Below are 19662 nucleotides of genomic sequence, written 5' to 3'. Positions count from 1 at the left end.
CTGGCCGGCAAAGATGTTCTAGGTGGATTATGGCACCCTTCCACAGGAAATGCCTGCTTAGCACCGCAGGATGGAGAGACTTTATACCGCTCTGGATCCAGCCCTTTGTTTCCATCTGATGGCATTAAGTGACTGGCCCAGTCAAGAGATTTAAGGCTCATGTTTGGGTTGTTCTGGGCCTGGGCCAATACTGAATCCCTCTCTTAAACTTGAAAGAAAATGTGCCCTCCTGCTCACTGCTAATCGCTGTTCAATCAGAGGTTAAGCTCCACATTGTCTAAAGTGTCGCCTGGGAACTGTCATGCCAAGGAATGAGGAGAGGAGGGAGGAAAAAAAAAAGACCTCTGAGTTTAACTGGACTGGACTTGTGTGAAGGCTAATGGCTTAAGAGTCACGATAGATTTTCTCATTTGCTTCAGCGGAGAGGCCGCGCACTCTGCAACGTCTCCGAGGCCGTTCTCACATTTTTCAGGGCTGCTGAAAGGGCCGGTAAGAGTAAACCGCCACGCAGTAAAAGGGTTTTAATGGTCGGCGAGGGAGCACTCAGCACGTTTGTTTTTTCTTCTTCAGCAGATGAGCATGAGTGACTTTAGCTTGTAGTTTGGAGTAGATGCATGTGTACTAGTGTGTGTGTGTGTGTGTGTGTGTGTGTGTGTGTGTGTGTGTGTGTGTGTGTGTGTGTGTGTGCAAACTCCTTTCTCTACAAAAGGCAGATAGATTAACAGTCTGCTTCCCTGTAGTGTCAGCAACACGATCAACAGCCCTTCGCCGTCACGACGGCGTATGCACACGAACATTGACACTCGCCTGTTCGTCTGCAGCAGTAATGTCTGGTTTCTTTCTTTATCTGTGTGTCCATCCGTCCGTCTGTCCATCTGTCTCGCACACACACTGTACACCCTGTCTGCCCTTGCAACACTTGCACATACTAAGTCTCAGACAGGCGTGAAGATATGAGGTGCTATTCAAGGAGCTGGCTCACTGGCCAGTATGCACACCCAGCATGTCTGCCCTCACTCTGCACGGCTGTACATGTCTGTAGTTGGGCCTGTACGTTGTGTGTCTGTTGATAAGGTAAAGCTCCTTCCATAAAGTTGAATGTCAACGGGGAAATGGACGCAGACAGCCCGTCTCATCTTAAGAACTCTTATTTGTGTGTGTTTGTGTATGCATGTGTAGGTGCATACATGCTCTTTCTTGCCTGTGTGTTGTGTGTGGGGGGGGGGCATGGTGGTGGGGGTGGGGGGGTGGGGGGGTCTTGCAGCTGACGGGCCTTTCAGGAGCATCGGGCGCTGGGCCACATAGCTGCAGCTGCCCCCTCTCTGTGCCCTCTTTGACGGGGAGAAGGATGGCAATACCCCAACCCCCCACAGCTAATTGCACACGCACACATGTACACACACACACACACACACACACACACACACACACACACTCTTCACACCTCACTCTGTTGTCACAATACCTCTGTATTGTCTGCCAAGACACACTTTCCTGGGAGAAGGTCACTCGTGTGCAGTTTATGTATTTTATGCAGTAGATATCTGCCATGCGATAGGCCGTGTATCTCAAGAACAGTAAGGACATATTGTAAATATTTACAGTAACATTGTATATTGAATTGATCCACACATATATTCAGCAACCAGAAGATCGTTATCCAGTATTGTTTGTTGAACTTGAGTGTAAAGTACATCCTTGAATAGAGGCTGGGCACAGTCGCCGCATTGATAATTCAGCTCACAACTGTGGCTACAAATGGCAACAAAGCGACGTCCTCTGGAGCTGACACACACATTACACACTAAGAACAATAGCTGCCCATTGTTTAACCAGTCTAACAGACTCTAGATAGGATCTTGATTTCTCTGTTTATCTTCCTACTAAACCTGGCCCACCTGTCGTCCATTTGCATTGCGCGCACAACCCCCCCCCCCACACACACACACACACACACTCAAATGCACACACGTACGTGCGTACATCAATTCAGCCTAGGTTGGGCAGTTTGTGTTTGGGGTGGGGTGGGGGGGCATTAGCAGCAAGCAGCAGTTAGCCCTTTTAAATAAATGTTTTTCCCCAAAGTGGCCAAAAAAAAAAAAACACTCAACAGAAGATAACTTGGAAACTCGTTTGGGTTCGTGCTTTAGAGGTGCTCCCCTCATCAAGTCCCTCTGTCTCTGCCTGCTCTCCCATCTTGGTTTCAGGTCTGGATGACAGCCTGCAGCAGTATGTGAGTAACTTCGAGCGGGAAAAGATCAGCGGGGAGCAGCTGCTGAAGATCTCCCACCAGGACCTGGAGGAGCTCGGCGTCGCCAGAATTGGACATCAGGAGCTGGTGCTGGAGGCTGTCGACCTGCTGTGCGCTCTGGTCAGTAGATCCCAGCTCCTGTGTTACACACGTGTGTGTGTGTGTGTGTGTGTGTGTGTGTCTGTTGTCTGGTTCTGGCACTTTGTTGGAAGTATGCACTAAAAACAGAATTCCCTCTTCCCGTGTTTATCAAACAGCGCGGTTTATAGAGAAGGCCAGCACAGTGGTTCAGTCCTTCAGCTAGGGGCGGCAGCCGCTCCAGCAGGTAAATCGGAGTCCATAGCAAACAGAACCACCATGTAAACCAGTCCTCAGAGGAAAACACTCCAGTCAACCGAAACCGCCGGCGTTCTCTAGGTCTCTCCTCTTTGCCCCTCTGAAATGCAAACATGAACAGGCAAGTCAGTTGAAAACAGGTGTTCTCCACTACCCTAGTGAACCACGTTTCATTCTACCTGCCTCGAAACCAGTGTACACGCCACACCCATCGCACAATGTGAAGCCCTGATTGTAGCAACGACTGGGTCTTAAGGTGGATTTAGACATTCTGCACACATGAAGTATAGTATAGTGAATATTGCATACTATTCATTTCATAGAACGCATTGTGCGCCATGCATTATGTACGTTACACTTGGCAGACTCACACCCAAGCAGAAACAACCCTTCGTAACACCAGAAGAACTTCGTCGCTTTCAAATTAGAGAAAGCTTCTGTTTTGTCTGTTTCTATTCAGCCTTAGCCCTTTATTAGCCTCATTTTTATGCGCATTTTGAAGCATTAGAAAAAGTTGATGGAGGGTGTCCGGGTGGCGTGGCGGTCTATTCCGTCGCCTACCAACACGGGGATCCCGGTTCAAATCCCCGTGTTACCTCCGGCTTGGTCGGGCGTTCCTACAGACAAAATTGGCCGAGTCTGCGGGTGGGAAGCCGGATGTGGGTATGTGTCCTGGTCGCTGCACTAGCACCACCAGCTGCCCTTCCTCCCGCTTCCCCTGGCCGGTCGTTTTCATGGAAATAATAAAGAGCAAATCGTCATGGATGGATTTTGTCATCTAGTGACCATAAACTCCATACTTGGAGCCCCTCTGATGATGAAAATCAAGTTTTTAACCATGTAAACATGTCCGTGCGGTGTTAGGGTAATCTTACAAGACATATCAGGGGGAAAATAAGCTGTCGGTGCCACGGCTGAGCATATCTGCTGTGTACCTGCAGTGTACCAAGGACAGACTCATTCAGTCAGACAGGATTTCATACGTCACAAACCCAAGGAACCAGTCCCGTTAATGGACGGGGCGGTGCTTTACATACCATTACGTGCACCGCTTCAGTGATGCGAGCCAGAGGAGAGGCCAGCTGTTGGTATTTATCATTTTTCCAGCTGTAAGTTTCACTACTTTCAAAACAATGACAGGGGTGTGCTTTGTTTTCGGCCGCAAATTTTACAAAAGGCGAAACGGTGAGCCTTCATTTATTCCAGAGGACCCACTTGGACGTGACCCTGTCCAATTTGCTCTAATTCTTCCTCGTAATCAGTTTCCATTTTGTACTTGTATGGCTGAATTACTGCTATATTACCACTTGCCCAGAGGTAGAGGGGAGGTGGGGGAGGTTTGAATTGAGGGCGGGGATCGTTTGCATATTTATAGATTCTGGATTTTTTTTTAATGAGGGAGAGAAGTAGATGTGATTTTAAGGATTTTAACAAGATGATTGGGCTTATTTTGAAGAAAAAAACACACACTGTATCAAACAGAGCTGTTCATGTCTGAAAACATAACTGGAAGGGGTCTTTAATATTTTTGTCTGTTTAGTAAGCATACACATAGTACCTGTCGCACACTACATGTGTATACGGACATCATTTACATAGCAGTGCTATGTAGTGTGAACAATCCAGACACATTTAAAGTGTCTTGGTCACTAACGCCAGCGTCTCTTCTGTGTGAGGGCGCTCTACGGACCCACACGGTTGTTCCTCCATCAGCAGCGGAGGGGAACCAGTGGCGCAGAAAAGCTCAGTTTCCCCACACTGTGCTGCGGCGCTGCCGCTGCACACCAGCAGCCCGGGGACATCTGAGGAAAACGCCATCACGGAGAGATAATGAGAGATTAAGTCACAAGGGCCTTGGGCTTGATAGGACAGATTTAATAGGTGGGTGATCATCTGGGAGGTGATTATTAGTGATCGTCAGTCAAACAAAAAGTGACTGGTTGATACAATTTTGCAGACGAAATGAGAAAACCCCCCCCCAAAAAAAATTTTTTTTTTTAACCTGGCGCCTCACATGCGCTGTTCCTGTCTCCCTTTCCACCCCACGTTTCATTTTATGTGGACCCAGGGTCTCTCGTACACCCATGCTGCGTTTGCTGTCAGGTGTCCATCTTCTCAAACAAACAAACGTGTCGGCTCAGCTGTTCTGCCCCTAATGCCATGGCCCTGTGCCCTGACCGGCTCAGCTGAAGGTCCACTATAGTCACACGGGGTCCAGAACAGCTGACAGGCTGTCCGTCATTGTAGCTCCCGGAGGAATTGTCAACAGAATTGTCTGTGGCTTTGATAAATTAAAGAGAGAGAGAGAGAGAGAGAGAGAGAGAGAGAGAGAGAGAGAGAGAGAGAGAACCAAGGAGAGAGACCAAGACTTTGAAAACTCCACACTGCATCTGAAAGAGAACCAGGTTTCCCAGCAGATGGGATCGATTTAGAGTTTTATCACTTCCTGCACCATAAAAGTTCCAGATTGTGGGGCCTGTGTTTTGATCAGTGTCAGCATTTCGCTCACTGAAATCTTTACGCACTCTTAAAACGCTTCACATTAATGTTTTTTTTGGGGGGGGGGGCGGGGGGGTGCATCTACCTTTTGGAAAAACCCACCCACCGAACTGAGCCTTTATTTTCCTCCTGGGTGAGGCTTTTATCTGAAGGAAACGGGTCAAAGGGTTATCTCTCGAGGCGTAAACCAACAAGTTTGCCGACCCAAACAGACGTAATTTCTCCGTCAATGATCCTCGGTGCCTGAAGGCCATGGGGTGGTTTTCTTGGATCCCGTGGGAAGCTGACATATGTGCGATTTGGTCTGCGGCGAGCCGTCACTCGCCTTCCATCTGATTTGTGTTGTGTTCATGCAGTCGGGCCGGGCTGCAGAGTTTTGAGCATGTGATATCTGCATGGCAGTTACCGGTGGCAGCTCTAAACTCTCCGTGATATCGTTTAATGACCAAAGTCATATCATACTGGTTATAAATATTTAGAATGAGTCAAGAGCTTCGAATGTGACCTTCCTGTCACACCCTACCATAATAATTTATTCAGTCAATCTCTTTCTTGCATTTCCTCTAATGCAAGAGAGCTACTGTCAGCCTCCAAGGAGCTCGGGTGGGAGAGCAGATTAATACCCTAGTGTCCCAGCGGAGGTTTGCTGTTCAAACCTGTGTTGCAAGCAGCACATTTGGTGGTGCTCCCGTGTAGGCAGCAAGTTGAGGTGTGTTATATTGTAATCGTGTTAATTGTAAATGGTGACTCGTACAGGTGTTGGGGTCCCCCCCGTACAGCTGCGGGTGTATCTGGGGGAAATGGTGTGGGTCTCTGCACATGTCGCGTTTCCACTGGAAAAACTTGCACCTGGGAGATGAAAAGAAGCACAGGGCGTCCAGGTAGCACAGCGGTCTATTCTGTTGCCTACCAACACGGGGATCGCCGGTTCAAATCCCCGTGTTACCTCCGGCTTGATCGGGTGTCCCTACAGACACAATTGGCCATGTCTGCGGGTGGGAAGTCGGACGTGGGAATGTGTCCTGGTCGCTGCACTAGCGTCTCCTCTGGTCGGTCAGGGTGCCTGATCAGGGGGTAGGGGGAACTGGGGGGAATAGCGTGATCTTCCCACGCACTACGTCCCCCTGGCAAAATGCCTCACTGCCAGGTGAAAAGAGGCGGCTGGCGACTCCACATGGGTCGGAGGAGGTATGTGGTAGTCTGCAGCCCGCCCCGGATCGGCAGAGGGGGTGGAGCAACAACTGGGACGGCTCGGAAGAGTGAGGTAATTGGACAGGTACAATTGGGGGGGGGGGTGTGAAAGAGAAGCGTTTGGTGAATCCTTGGGTATTGGAGGATGCACATTCCCACCTCAGTGGTCCTAAGGCTTTTGCAATGGCAGGACATTCAAAGTACAAGAAACTGAATATATCAAATTAGGATGAAAAGGGGAGAAGATAGAAAATTAAAAAAGATATCAGTCTCCCTTGTAGCTGTATCAACAGTATAGACAGCGGGTCCATTCCCCTAATAAAACGATCAATCAAGCATTTATACAACATTTTCTGAGAATCCCTCTCTGAAGCTGAGATCGTGTTTCGGGGATGTATTGTGAATGGCAAGGTTTCCCGCTGCTCTACCTATATAACCCTTACGACGGGACACATGGAAGCACTTCAAGACAGGGCAGAGGGAAGGGGTTATATTTTAACGCTTTGATAGATCGACTTGTCATAGCATATGTACTATGCCATGCATCCTAGAGTCCATATCCCCCGTTTTACTGTGATGGTAACCAGACCCAGATTTCTTCTCACCCTCAAGACCCTGGCATCCAGCGCGGGGACGCCTCAGGTCGTTTTCCTCTCCATCGGCTTCATAAATTTTGGTCCTGGGCCTCACTGCGTTCCCTCAGCGGGTGTTTGTTGTGTTTCTCGAGTGTATCGCCGGAAAAACATTCCTCCTTTCAAGATGTCTTCCACCTCCGAAGTGTCTCGAGAGTGCGTGAATATGCATGTGCATACATAGGGAGGTATTTGGGACATTGTTTTGTCCCCTTCTGTTCAGTCTTACTGCAACCTTGGCCCTGAAATGTTAGACTCCTAATAGCGGTTCACATTCACTAAACACTTCCACTTGAAAGCAGCCGGACTAAATGATTTTTGTCTGTAAGGGCTTTCCTTATTAAGAACGAGGCCTCGAACCTCCACGTTCCCCCATGGGAGGAAGCGAGGCCCCCCTATTCAATTAGCTTTAACTGAGGCAAGGTCACTGCTACTGACAGAAACATAGCCCAACGGCACCCGACTCCTTCACTTTCTCACAGTTTCTTCCTCCCAGTTACTTGCCACCCTGCCATTGGTAGGCTTCAGTCCTGAATTTTACAAGTTTGATAAACGTGCATCCACAACATAGTTTTTACTTAGTCTCGTGTGAAATACAGCAGTGGATTCTGGATTCTGCTTTTTCAGTGTTGAGTCTAAGTCATGACAAGTGAACGTGTAGCATACAGTGCTACAGTCCTGGAGGAAACAGTTGTATTCCACTTCCCCACCAGTCAAAAGCTATCAAGAGCGAACTGCTCTCGAGGGACTGGGGAAGAACATTTCAATTAATTTTGATGGACCGCCCCTTAGCCATGATGGCTTTTGCAGAGTACATCGAGAAACCCAGTATCATGGCCATTATTCTTAAACCCAAGTGGCCCATACAAAGACTAGGAAAATACCACCTCTCGCTCTCGTCAGAGAATCGCCACTGGAAAAAAACACGTTTCGTGCCTTGAACCTGATGTGAATCCGTTTTACTGTTGCCTCAGATAAAGTTTTCCCAGGGTGCAATGTAACAGATATCCTCTCACACAAACACGTGCCCACACACACTGCGATACACCATTTTTTTCGTCTTGTGTTCTCAGGTACGTGTAACCCCTGCGGAGAGTGCAGGAAGCCCCATGTTGTGAGGATCCATCTCCATTTCTGAGGGGGACAATTTATACCAGCGTACAGTCCCTTTACAACACAGTTGCTTCCAACATCTTGATTTTAGATTAATGAATTTAAAACCCCGGCACCGGACACTTGTGCTTGGCTTGAATTATTTTGAGAGGAAATATATTTGATTGGAAACACAGATTTTCAGCATCCAGCATGGGGCAAGCTCTCATTGGACATCTGTGGACCAGTCAAAGCTGCTGTAACTGTGCGATTAGCCTGCTAATGACAAAGCCAGACAGGGCCCGACTGGCAACAGAAAGCAGCCCGGGAATTTGCCGTCAAGCGACCCCAATTTGATACACCAAATTCGAACTGACACAACATGCATGTGGGAAGATGGCGGCGCGAATTCACGTTTGCAGCGGCCTCCCCCAGTACCAGTGTTGGAAGATGGCGGCGCGAATTCACGTTTGCAGCGGCCTCCCCCAGTACCAGTGTTGGAAGATGGCGGCGCGAATTCACGTTTGTGGCGGCCTCACCTAGTACCGTCCATGCAGTGTCTTTGTCCACGTCTGCATCTAAGTTTGTGTCTTTGTTTGATGGCTGGGAGAGCTGGCGCTGGATCGGCTGAGGGAGCCTGGTCTGCTGTGTCTTGTGGGCCCAGGGACCACAGGCCCTGCCCGGAGCTGCGCCCAAAGAGGAAACACGGACGGCAGTCTGACAGGATGCAGAAGTGGGGCAGGCTAAGCTAACTGCTAGCACATGCAGACTGGCAGTTCCGATAACACCGAGGGTGGTCTGGCGGCGGCCTCGCCTAGCGTTGACTGTGTTTTTGGTGTTGTCGTGTGGAGTGTGGGGAGTTGTGTCGAAGGTGTCTGGGTGTGAGAGCTGGTGTTGGATCAGCTGGGAGAGCTTGGTCTGCTGCCTCCAGTGGGCCCAGGGACCACGGCCCTGCCTGGAGCTGCGCCTGAGAAGGAAACACCAAGGGCGGTCTGACAGGATGCGGAAGCGGGGCAGGCTAAGCTAACTGCTAGCCCATGCAGACCGACAGTCATCTTGGCATTCGCTGTCACGGGCAGTGAAATTTGGTTTTTTTTGGGATCTGTTGGATATATGTGTTGTGTAGTCTTTGTAGTTTTTTGTAGTTTGGATATATATGTGTTCTTGTAGTTTGTATATGTGTTTTTGTCTTTGTGTTGCACTGCTGTGGGCTGGGGGAAACAATATTTCGTTTCATTTTGTGCAAAGGTGCGTGGAATGAAATGACAAAGAAATGTTCCTCATTCCTGGTGTTTCTCGATCAACAAGTCATTAATTTAAAAAAAACACAATCTGCTAATTTGTATTGATTGTGTCAGGCTCTTATGTGAAACGATGTTTGCATGTACAGAAAGCAAAAATTCAGAGTTAAATTAATATAATGATCACCTGACACCTAATTTGACTAAATAGCCTGCTTTTATTATCAGAATTATTCAAAATATAGCCAAACAGTCAACAGTGTTTAAACACAGGGGAACTAAAGAGGTCACTTAGATGAGTGGTGAGACGTTTATGTCCAGATGAACTGATTCACCTTTCTGTGATTTCCTTACCTGGATTATTGAGCATGCATAAAGACGGATAGAGTGACTCTTAGAAAAACGAGAGACGTCCACAGATAGAAACGGATGAAAGAGGAGGGGGTTGTTAACAGGTAATTAAAATGGGTATATTTACTTAAGTTCTCTTTCAAATCAAGCATCCTGAGATATCAGATGAACATTTAATATCCAGGAATTCACATTTCAGATGCTACCACTGACTATCCCTCTTACAAATTGGCCACAATTTTGAAAATTGACCATATGGGGTCCATCCATATACTAGGTTTTGACCTAGTCTTGTTTCTTTTCTTCACTCAAAGCATTTTTATCCAGGAACGCACCACACATTGTATAGCTAGCACTGATGCAACGATGAGCTAATATTTGCCAGGAAAGGGGTAATGTTTCCCCCGCTTCTCACCTTTTAAGTAGCACTTCTCTCAAAACACATTTTTTCCATTAAAGCGGGTTGAGAAAATTGCCGGGATTGAAGCGCTATAGCTGGCTGAAACGAAGCTCCTCTGCTTTCTTCATGCATCATTACAAATGGCTATCCCAGGCAGAGGAGGCGAGTTTATTCAGTGATGTGCAAGGTGTCGCCCCCCCGCCCCCCCCCCCCCCGGTGTGTGATGTAGCGCTGTAGCATATGGGAGTGTTACCTGAGCTGGAGCTGTTTTGCTCTAAAAAATAGACCAGATATACACTGAGATTCAGTCCTTGAGGTGATAAAGCTGCCGTAAGACTGACTGTAAGCTGGATCATATACCGTATTTGCTGTTGATTGGTAGTGATTGGCTCTGAATAATGAAGGAACGCGGCCTGCTTATGCTAAGAAAACTGATTAGATATAAGTTGTGCTCGCTAATTGCCAAAAACTTGGACAGCAGAAGAGTCTGTTTAACACAGATGTAAAAGCTGTCTGACAGTTGAGAACTATTTAAGGAAACGCCACAGTTTACTAGGTGAGCATCTCGAGTTTCATAAGCACCATTGCATCAGCGCGGCGCAGGACTATTATCAGTAATTTCCTTAAAGGAGGACGTCAGCGTAGCCTAGTGGTCTATTCCATTGCCTGCCAACACAGGGATCGCCGGTTTGAATCCCCGTGTTACCGCCGGCTTGGTCAGGCGTCCCCACAGACACAATTGGCTGTGTATGTGGGTGGGAAGCCGGATGTGGGTATGTGTCCTGATCGCTGCACTAGCGCCTCCTCTGGTTGGTCGGGGCACCTGTTCGCGGGGGAGGGAGAACTCGCTACGTCCCCCCTGGTGAAACTGCTCACTGTCAGGTGAAAAGAAGCTGCTGGCGACTCCACGTGTATCGGAGGAGGCTTGTGGTAGTCTGCAGCCCTCCCCAGATCAGCAGAGGGGGTGGAGCAGCGACCGGGACTGCTCAGAAGAGTGGAGTAATTGGCCAGGAACAATTGGGGAGAAAAAGGGGGGAGAGAAAAAATTTCCTTAAGATTACACAAGTCATACACGAGCCATTGACCTCAAAATCAGAAGGATAAAAAAGGTGAATCAGTTAATTTAAAGCTTGCTGTTCAGAGTTTGCAAAGCTTTTAAAAATATTGACCCATGGGCACGTTCAATTCAGTCGATCCCACACTTCTTTCTCTCAGAGCCGCAATTTGTGGTTTGTTTATTCACAGGGCCGTACAGTAGTTTACCTCAGTTTTCCTCTGCACTGCACCGTCTGACCCTCGCAGACAGAGAGCCCGGCTCTTTGGTGTCTGTGAAGAACTTGTAAATGAGAGGAATGCAGCGACAGGAAGCAACCCAGGCGCAAGAATGCAAACTTTGCTCCGCTTGATGGAATCGGATGAAGACACGTGCACACCGTGGAGTGCGTCCTCCCTGGAGGACATACTTCACAGTGTGCACGTGCCTTCCATCTAATTTCCTATGCTGGAAAAATCCGATTTCCCATCCAATTTCCCATGCTGGAAAAAAACCTGGAGAAATAAGTGGAATTCTCACTCCCTAGTTGCTTGGGTAGACAATTGCACCTTAATTTATATCTGTCAAAAAGCGTGTTTAGATGCATCAATTACAGTGATTAATCATGCAGGATGCAACATGTTTCATCAGGAATTAAGCTCAGGACTTGCACAAACTATGCAGGACCTCAGACACGACGATGAGGTTTTATTGTCGCCTCGACCCTACTGTTTGGCAGCTGCACTCTGATGATAGTGATAAGGAGGAGTTGAAGTGTTCATTTATCTATCAGCAAAGAATTTCCCCAAAGCACAGAGGAAGGGACCTGGGGGGGGGGGCAGTGTTAAAACACAATGTCTGCTTCGAGTCATTTCCTCTCTGTGTGTTACGTTGAATGTAATCTATTACATTTCCATCTCAGAACTACGGTGTGGAGACGGACAACCTTAAGAACTTGGTAGTGAGGATGAGAGCTGCCACCAACAGTCTACACATGTCCACATCGGACCGCAGGAAGAGCCCCGCATACAACGGCAGCACCTCCCGCAAGCCCCCCAACGACTTCCTCACCTCTGTGGTGGAGCTCATAGGCGCTGCAAAGAGCCTGCTGGCGTGGCTGGACAGGTAATGACCCTCACTGTCCTGTCTGTTTTGTAGTTTTGAGAGAAACTGGATCACATTAGATGTGCTGAGGGATGCCATATGGCCACTGCTTGAACGCCAGTTCCACGGGAACGGGTTTCGATAAAATAACAGTTGATTTCAGCTCGTGTAATTTGGTTCCTGCCAAAAGTTTGCTGATTTTAAAAAAAGAAAAAGATGCCATTTACAGGTTTCCATGCTGTTCGCCAATCTCAGTTTTTATATCTTCACTTAGCCAGTTTTTTTTTAATTTTCTTTTTTAGCTGTTTGCCATCAGCGACGCAACACCTCTTGAGTTGAAGTTGTGTTTGGATGCTTGGATGCGAGCTACCATCGTCCTCACACCACGACAGCACAGCACAAGCCCGGGTTTTAACCGCGAGCGAGCTAAAATCAAGCGTGTCTTTTTTATATGATACGAGGAGAAGTTGTGTGGTGTGAGATGAGAGTAGTGCAGAATAGAATCTTTTACCCAAGCCTTGAAAAAATGTTTTGCTCCGTCGGAAATCGACATTCACATTTCAAGGACTCTGCAGTGTGGTCATACCACATGCTAAAACCAACACCAGCCGCGGTGAGACGGGTGAACGCAGTGCATGGTGGAATGTGTCACTAAAGAAATGGAAAATCAATATGATGTAGAAATCGATACTTCGCATGGAAACGATTCTGACCTGCAGTGCACTCTGCGTTTTTGCAAGTACCGACTTTAAGTCTTATTTTATTACCCCAGCGAGTTCCTGTTTGGATAGTGCTTTAGTGTTGCAACAGCCACAGTTTACAGTTGTCTGTATATGTTAAACTGGCTGTTATAAACTGCATACGTGAGCAGATGTCCTCTCCTCAGTTCCTTTTATTTTAAAGGGGGAGAATTTTCCCCCTTTTTGTACTTGGCCAATTACCCCACTCTTCCAAGCTATCCCGGTCGCTTCTCCACCCCCTCTGCCTATCTGGGGGGGGGCTGCAGACTTACCACATGTCTCCTCCGATACATGTGGAGTCGCCAGCCGCTTCTTTTCACCTGACAGTGAGGAGTTTCACCAGGGCGACGTAGCGCATGGGAGAATCATGCTATTCCCCCCCAGTTCCCCCTCCCCCCCCGAACAGGCGCCCCGACTGACCAGGGGAGGCGCTGGCCCAGCGACCAGGACACATACCCACATCAGACTTCCCACCCGCAGACAAGGCCAATTGTGTCTGTAGGGACGCCCGACCAAGCCAGAGGTAGCACAGGGATTCGAACCGGCAATCCCCATGTTGGTAGGCAACGGAATAGACCTCTATACTACCCGGATGCCCCCCCCCTCGGTTCTTCAGGCCGTAGCAGAAAAGCATATCAACTTCTCCCAAAAAGCTTTCGAGAGAAGGTTCGTGAACACAGTGTAGTGCCCTCTATTCCTCTTGTCGAGTCAGCATCACCGGTTTAGTATACACACAGTTTAGGTCCATCATATACTTGCCCTTGTGTGGTGTTAAAACTGTTTAACTCCAGGTTGTTTTAAAGGTCACTAGTATTGGCTTAACCCAGTTTTGTGTTGACCTTCACGGGTGAGGCGGCGTTTTATTCTGAAGAGTTTCTTCAAGTCTGAAGTAATCTGATGAGACCCGTCATCACATGGGGTCTCCACGGGGTCTTAAAAGCTAATGTAATGGGGAGCTATAACCGATGAATTCATAATTTATTTATTTATTCATTTGATGGAAGAACAGAAAGGAAAATGGGGAGAGCAAAATGAATTGGGCGCCAAACTGGCAGCACTCTTTGAGTTTCAACCAAGGTCTGTTCATGACCAGTCACCCGAACACAAGGCAATCGGCGTAAGGTTCACTGAGCTCATTGTAAAGCTCCCAGTCAGCGGCTTGTTAGGCAACTCCATGTCATTACATCCTCATAAAGGGAGATGTATTTCTGCAATCAGCATTTTTACAGCTTGATTGGTTCGAGATGTATTTACTAAGCATTTGTTGTCATCGATTTTTACATACGCTTTACAACTGACAGAATCCTGTTGGTTTGTGAGAACATGACACATTTCAATGCAGCTCTGTTGTTTGTCGGCTTTGTGATAACATCATTGGTTTCCACTACCCCCCCCCCCCTTGGCTGTTTGCAGGACACCCCTGACAGGGATCAGCGACTTCACAGCCACCAAGAACAAGATCATTCAGCTCTGCCTGGATCTGACCACCACAGTTCAACAGGTCTGCACCCTAGTTAGCTCACCAACATGTGTAGCTAGCTAGCTAGCCATGGGAAACATACATATAAATACACACACACACACTCCGACATTGCACTTCTCCACTGAGGGAAAGAGCAGCCTGAGGACATAGAGATGCAGGCTTAAGTGGAATAGTGTGGAAATATGGGAAATGTGCGACGGGGCAGCCACGACAAAAGCCAGGAGCCAAAAGTCTGCACAGACTGTCTCGCCTGGCGATGTTTATGATTTCGTGATCGTGATATTATTTTTCCCCCCTTAATTCCAGCTAATGAGGAGAGACCCCCCTGAGTGTGCAGACGTTTAGCACTAATTGCAGTACTTTTGTTTTTGTTTGTTTTTTTCAGTTTCATAAAAAACAACTGGCGCTCCTGTAAAAGGTGCCTGCCAACATTCCACAGGCCGTCTTACTCCCTCAGCCATGTGGTTCCTGTTTTGCTCCTCCGTGATGCTGGTTTGTGGGAGACTGCGCCGTCTGAAAGCATAAGCGTATCCCATTTGGACGTTTAATGCGCGGATGAGGAGGTGGTCTGGCTCTCTGCCAGATATACGGATAACAATGAAGGAAGAGCGTCTGCACATACCCGCCACGTCCCTTCGCTGTCGGCACATTGGTTTTTTTCGTTCTTGGACTGTGAAGGTTCACAGGGCTGGTTATGCTCAGTTATGTGTGTGTCTGCTTTAATATACCACAAAAGGAGAGGATGAGAGGCTGCGCTTGAGGGACAACTAGTGTATCTGTTACGTTTGCTGTTGCCTGATGGGGTTTTCTCAAGCATGGCTCCACCGGCATCCATGTTACGCCACCATCGGTGAAAGTGGCGGTCGAGTCCACAGGTGTCATTTTTAAAAGGGTTATTGCATCAAAATTCCTTCCATGCATACCGCCCCGCTAGAGTCTGGGGTTTCATCGCCTCGAGTGATTTACTGTTGGGGGTCTTGGCCCCTGGTTGTCCCGGGGAAAGGGGGCTGTATAGTTCCCACGCTAGTGTTTGAAGTAGAAGGGTTTTGTATGTATGGTGTAGAATAGTGCCCTGCTAAGCACTGTAGCAGCTTTTGCAAAACCGGAGCGGACGGTTTACCCCATCAGGTGCAGCGGAGACCGCATTAGTTTCTCCAAAGTGCTACTTTAATAAATCACTGTGTACCTCTTTTGTGGCTCACAGGCCAGGATTTAGAAACCTTTATAACTTTTTGAAATACGGGTGACTGGTTTCTAGCTGACTGCATACAATCCAAATTTCAAATGATCATTTAAATCCGAAATAGTCTAAAGCTGCTGTGCAAGAGCTGCGCTGAAACATAAGCCTACAAACTGAGTCAGATGGACCTTCCCTTCCCTGCTCAGTTATTGGACCATTGAGGCTTGAGAGGGACACGGTAGCTTCAGTCGCACTTTGCCTTTCAATGCGGCCTCTTTTAATGGCGTTCACTAATCAGGACACATTGTGGTGCATCGACACTTGGCAGTAGATAGGGCTGAATATAGGGGAGCTATTTTCCTTTCCCTTGTGTTTTAAAGTTGTGTGTAGCCGCGATAGGGCTTGCACAAGGCTTACATTAACCTGACTGAAGCAATAGTGGTAGCATGCAATGTACCCATATTGTGCTGCTCTGTACAACTGCAAGTCTGCAAGTCTGTACAAATGAGGATGTGGGTCAAACAACACAGCCAGCACTAATGGGGGTACATAGCACTGTAAACCTACACTGATGCAGGCTGGGTGCTTAACTTTAGTATGTGCAAGCAGACCTTGGATTACAATTTTGAACAGCTTCACTCCCTTTTGTGTCGCCAGCATATCTGTTGCCATAGCTCTGTGTCTCTGCCTAAGAAACTGGTAGGTGCACTTTGGTGGTGAATATCGGCACAGTTTGACAATGTGTTTCTGCTGTATGCGTTTTCAGGTGCCCGATTGTGCCTCGACTAATCAAAAAAATCCAAATCCAGTGCGAGCACGACCACCTCATGAGGTGGCATAGCTGATCCGCTCCCGATGCGAGCTCAGTACAACTTCTGAGCATCCAGACTGGTCAGTTAATGCCGCCTGGCTTGATTGGACAGCCGAGGTTGCATTTAAATGACAAGTGAAATGGAGGCCGGTGACGGGCTTTATGATGGGGAGGGTGATGTGAGGCTGCCCAGCTTGTTTATGAACTTCAGCCGAGAAACAAAGCTTTTCAGAGCCCACTATTAATGTGCACTGCCTGAAAGAAGCCTGTGTATGAGCACACAAAGGGACACAGACACAGCCGTAAAGCTGTGATCTTGTCGCTTGTCTCACATGACCTGTGGGGTGATGGGGTCATTCTGTGTGGTTTTAGATGAAGGCATTTCAAAGAGGACATTTCTCCTTGATATTTCTGTGTGCGCCCCCCTTGCTTCTTGCCCACGAATCGTTGGCTGAGAAATGAGGTTTCTCACTTATCTAATGCATGTTTTGCAAAGAAAAATGTTGATGAAGGGCATCCGGCTAGCATAGCTGTCTATTCCGTTGCCTACCAACACCGGGGATCTCTGGTTCGAATCCCCGTATTACCTCCGGTTTGCTCGAGGGTCCCTACAGACGCGATTGGCTGTGTCTGCGGGTGGGAAGCCAGATGTGGGTATGTGTCCTGGTCACTGCACTGGCGCCTCCTCTGGTCGGTCGGGGCGCCTGTTCGGGGGGGGGGGAACTGGGGGGATAGCATGATTCTCCCACGCGCTACATCCCCCTGGTGAAGCTCCTCACTGTCAGGTGAAAAGAAGCGGCTGGCGACTCCACATGTATCGGAGGAGGCATGTGGTAGTCTGCAGCCCTCCCCGGATCGGCAGAGGGGGTGGAGCAGCGACCGGGACGGCTCAGAAGAGAGTGGGGTGATTGGCCGGATACAATAGGGGAGAAAATCTGAAAAAAATTTTTTTTGATGAAGTGATCTAGTAGTTCAAACAGTGAAACTTTGACGAGCACATCCATCATATGGGAATACAGTACAAATACCAGAGGGGCGGCTCCTTTGTGTTGAAGTGCATGGCTTCTGTTACTCACAGCCAAATGTCAGGTTCTTGTCCCATGCCAGCAGTCCTCTCATAGGACCAGTCCATCGCTCTGCGAGGCAAATCCTCCCTGGTTGCAGATCAAAGGCACCCGAGCTGCACGGGGAGTCATCTGATCCACACCGGTTGCAGGATCAAGTCCATGACGTGAGGTATCAGCACAGTCAGGCTGCTCTCAGCCTCTCTCTCCTCATGGTCTAACTACGGTCTGGCCTCTGTGCATGATCCCTGCAATGCCGTTTCGGACAAAGATATGGGATTAATTTGGACCTTGGAGATCTTGGAGTGGTCCTCTGTGATACTGTATTCACATTAGTTGAAGGCTTACTTTAATGGAACAGGAGAAGCGGTCCTTGCGAGGGGATTGTTTGCCAAATCTCAGCGGGAGTTTACAACGTGTAATGATGTTGTTTTGCTTCACAACCCCTAACCTTTAAAATACATATTTTAGTTTATCCTTTTTGGCTGAGTTGACAATGCAGTCATCCAAACATAGGCCCGTTTCTGAAAGAAGTATGTGGTTGTGTGTTTTATGCACGTTAAGGCAAATTCTTTCCGAAACCACCACATATATCCTTGGCTGACTGTAGACAATATATTGAACCGAAAGCTTTATGAATTTTTGCGCCAAGAGATGTCAGCTGAAACCTCCTATGAACATTTTTTCCCCTCATTGTGTTTAGATTGGCTTCTTACTTTCCCCCATGGCATAAGGAAAATATGGCTAAGTCACAAGAGCGTTAATATCCCAGAAGAATGTACTCTGAGACAGGCACAAACACACACATCGAAACGTAGATCTCCCACGCATAGATGGTCCTATAATGACTATTAAACCATTTAGGGAGCATTGTATGTACTCCACTTCGATGGGAAGTCATCGCCTGTGTCCTTAGGCAAGCAAGCAGATCTTGTAAACGCAAACAAAGCAAACTCCCCCCGCAGCCTCATGGAATGTGCAAGCCATGGAAATATGGAAAAGCATGCTCGACCCCCATGAGCTGTCTGCACAATGGATTTAAAAAAAGCAACAGAGCTGGCATTGTAGACGGCACATGTCTGTGCATGTCACTACGAGGGTTAGTTAGATAGATCCCCAGTCTTGCTTTGTTAGTGTGCTCAATAAAAGAGCTCTGGCTTTTGGGGGGGGGGGACCCTTGGGAAGCAGCGGACTCGTTTGGTTCTTCTGTACTGTCTGGTTTTGACGATGTCGTTTCACCTGTGTTGTGATGGATGCCTGCCTTAGGGGCATTCCCAGCATAGAGTCCATTCCATACGCAGGCAGAGGGCCCCCCCCCCCCCCACACACACACACACCAATGGTGCCCTGTTCGGCAGTGCTCGAACCAGGGGGCCCTTCTCCCCACCGTTAACACGGTTGTCATAGTGGGCTGTTTCCTCAGCTGTGACTAGTCCAGCTGCAGTCTACACAGCTTGTGTTTACACACCCAGAGGAGAATGGTCAGCCCCTTAGCTGACACTGCCATCCATGTTGGTCACAATATCATGATCAAAAACCAGTAATGTTGTAACACTATCATGATCAAAAACCAGTAATGTTGTAACAATATCATGATCAAAAACCAGTAATGTTGTAACACTATCATGATCAAAAACCAGTAGTGTTGTAACACTATCATGATCAAAAACCAGTAGTGTTGTAACAATATCATGATCAAAAACTAGAAGTGTTGTAACAATATCATGATCAAAAACCAGTAATGTTGTAACAATATCATGATCAAAAACAAGTAATGTTGTAACAATTTCATAATCAAAAACAAGTAATGTTGTAACAATATCATGATCAAAAACAAGTAATGTTGTAACAATATCATGATCAAAAACCAGTAGTGTTGTAACAATATCATGATCAAAAACCAGAAGTGTTGTAACAATATCATGATCAAAACCAGTAGTGTTGTAACAATATCATGATCAAAAACCAGTAGTGTTGTAACAATATCATGATCAAAAACCAGTAGTGTTGTAACAATATCATGATCAAAAACCAGTAATGTTGTAACAATATCATGATCAAAAACCAGTAATGTTGTAACAATATCATAATCAAAAACAAGTAATGTTGTAACAATATCATGATCAAAAACAACTAATGTTGTAACAATATCATGATCAAAAACAAGTAATGTTGTAACAATTTCATAATCAAAAACAAGTAATGTTGTAACAATATCATGATCAAAAACCAGTAGTGTTGTAACAATTTCATA

At 47.4% G+C, this 19662-nt stretch overlaps 1 protein-coding gene across 1 annotated transcript in view; it reads left to right on the top strand.

Moving 5' to 3' along the window:
- The window catches only part of LOC130125981 (CNK3/IPCEF1 fusion protein-like), a 65205-nt gene that overhangs the window by 23814 nt on the left and 21729 nt on the right, over positions 1-19662 (top strand). The window contains exons 2-4 of the mRNA XM_056295357.1: positions 2208-2371; positions 11949-12151; positions 14284-14371. Of these exons, the coding sequence (XP_056151332.1) occupies positions 2208-2371; positions 11949-12151; positions 14284-14371 (455 nt within the window). The remainder of the gene's footprint in view (positions 1-2207; positions 2372-11948; positions 12152-14283; positions 14372-19662) is intronic.

This window comes from Lampris incognitus, chromosome 16 (assembly GCF_029633865.1).
Source record: "Lampris incognitus isolate fLamInc1 chromosome 16, fLamInc1.hap2, whole genome shotgun sequence".
Lineage (NCBI taxonomy): Eukaryota > Metazoa > Chordata > Actinopteri > Lampriformes > Lampridae > Lampris > Lampris incognitus.
Note: the sequence above shows the minus strand (reverse complement) of the source record. Positions and strands in the feature narration are given on the sequence as shown.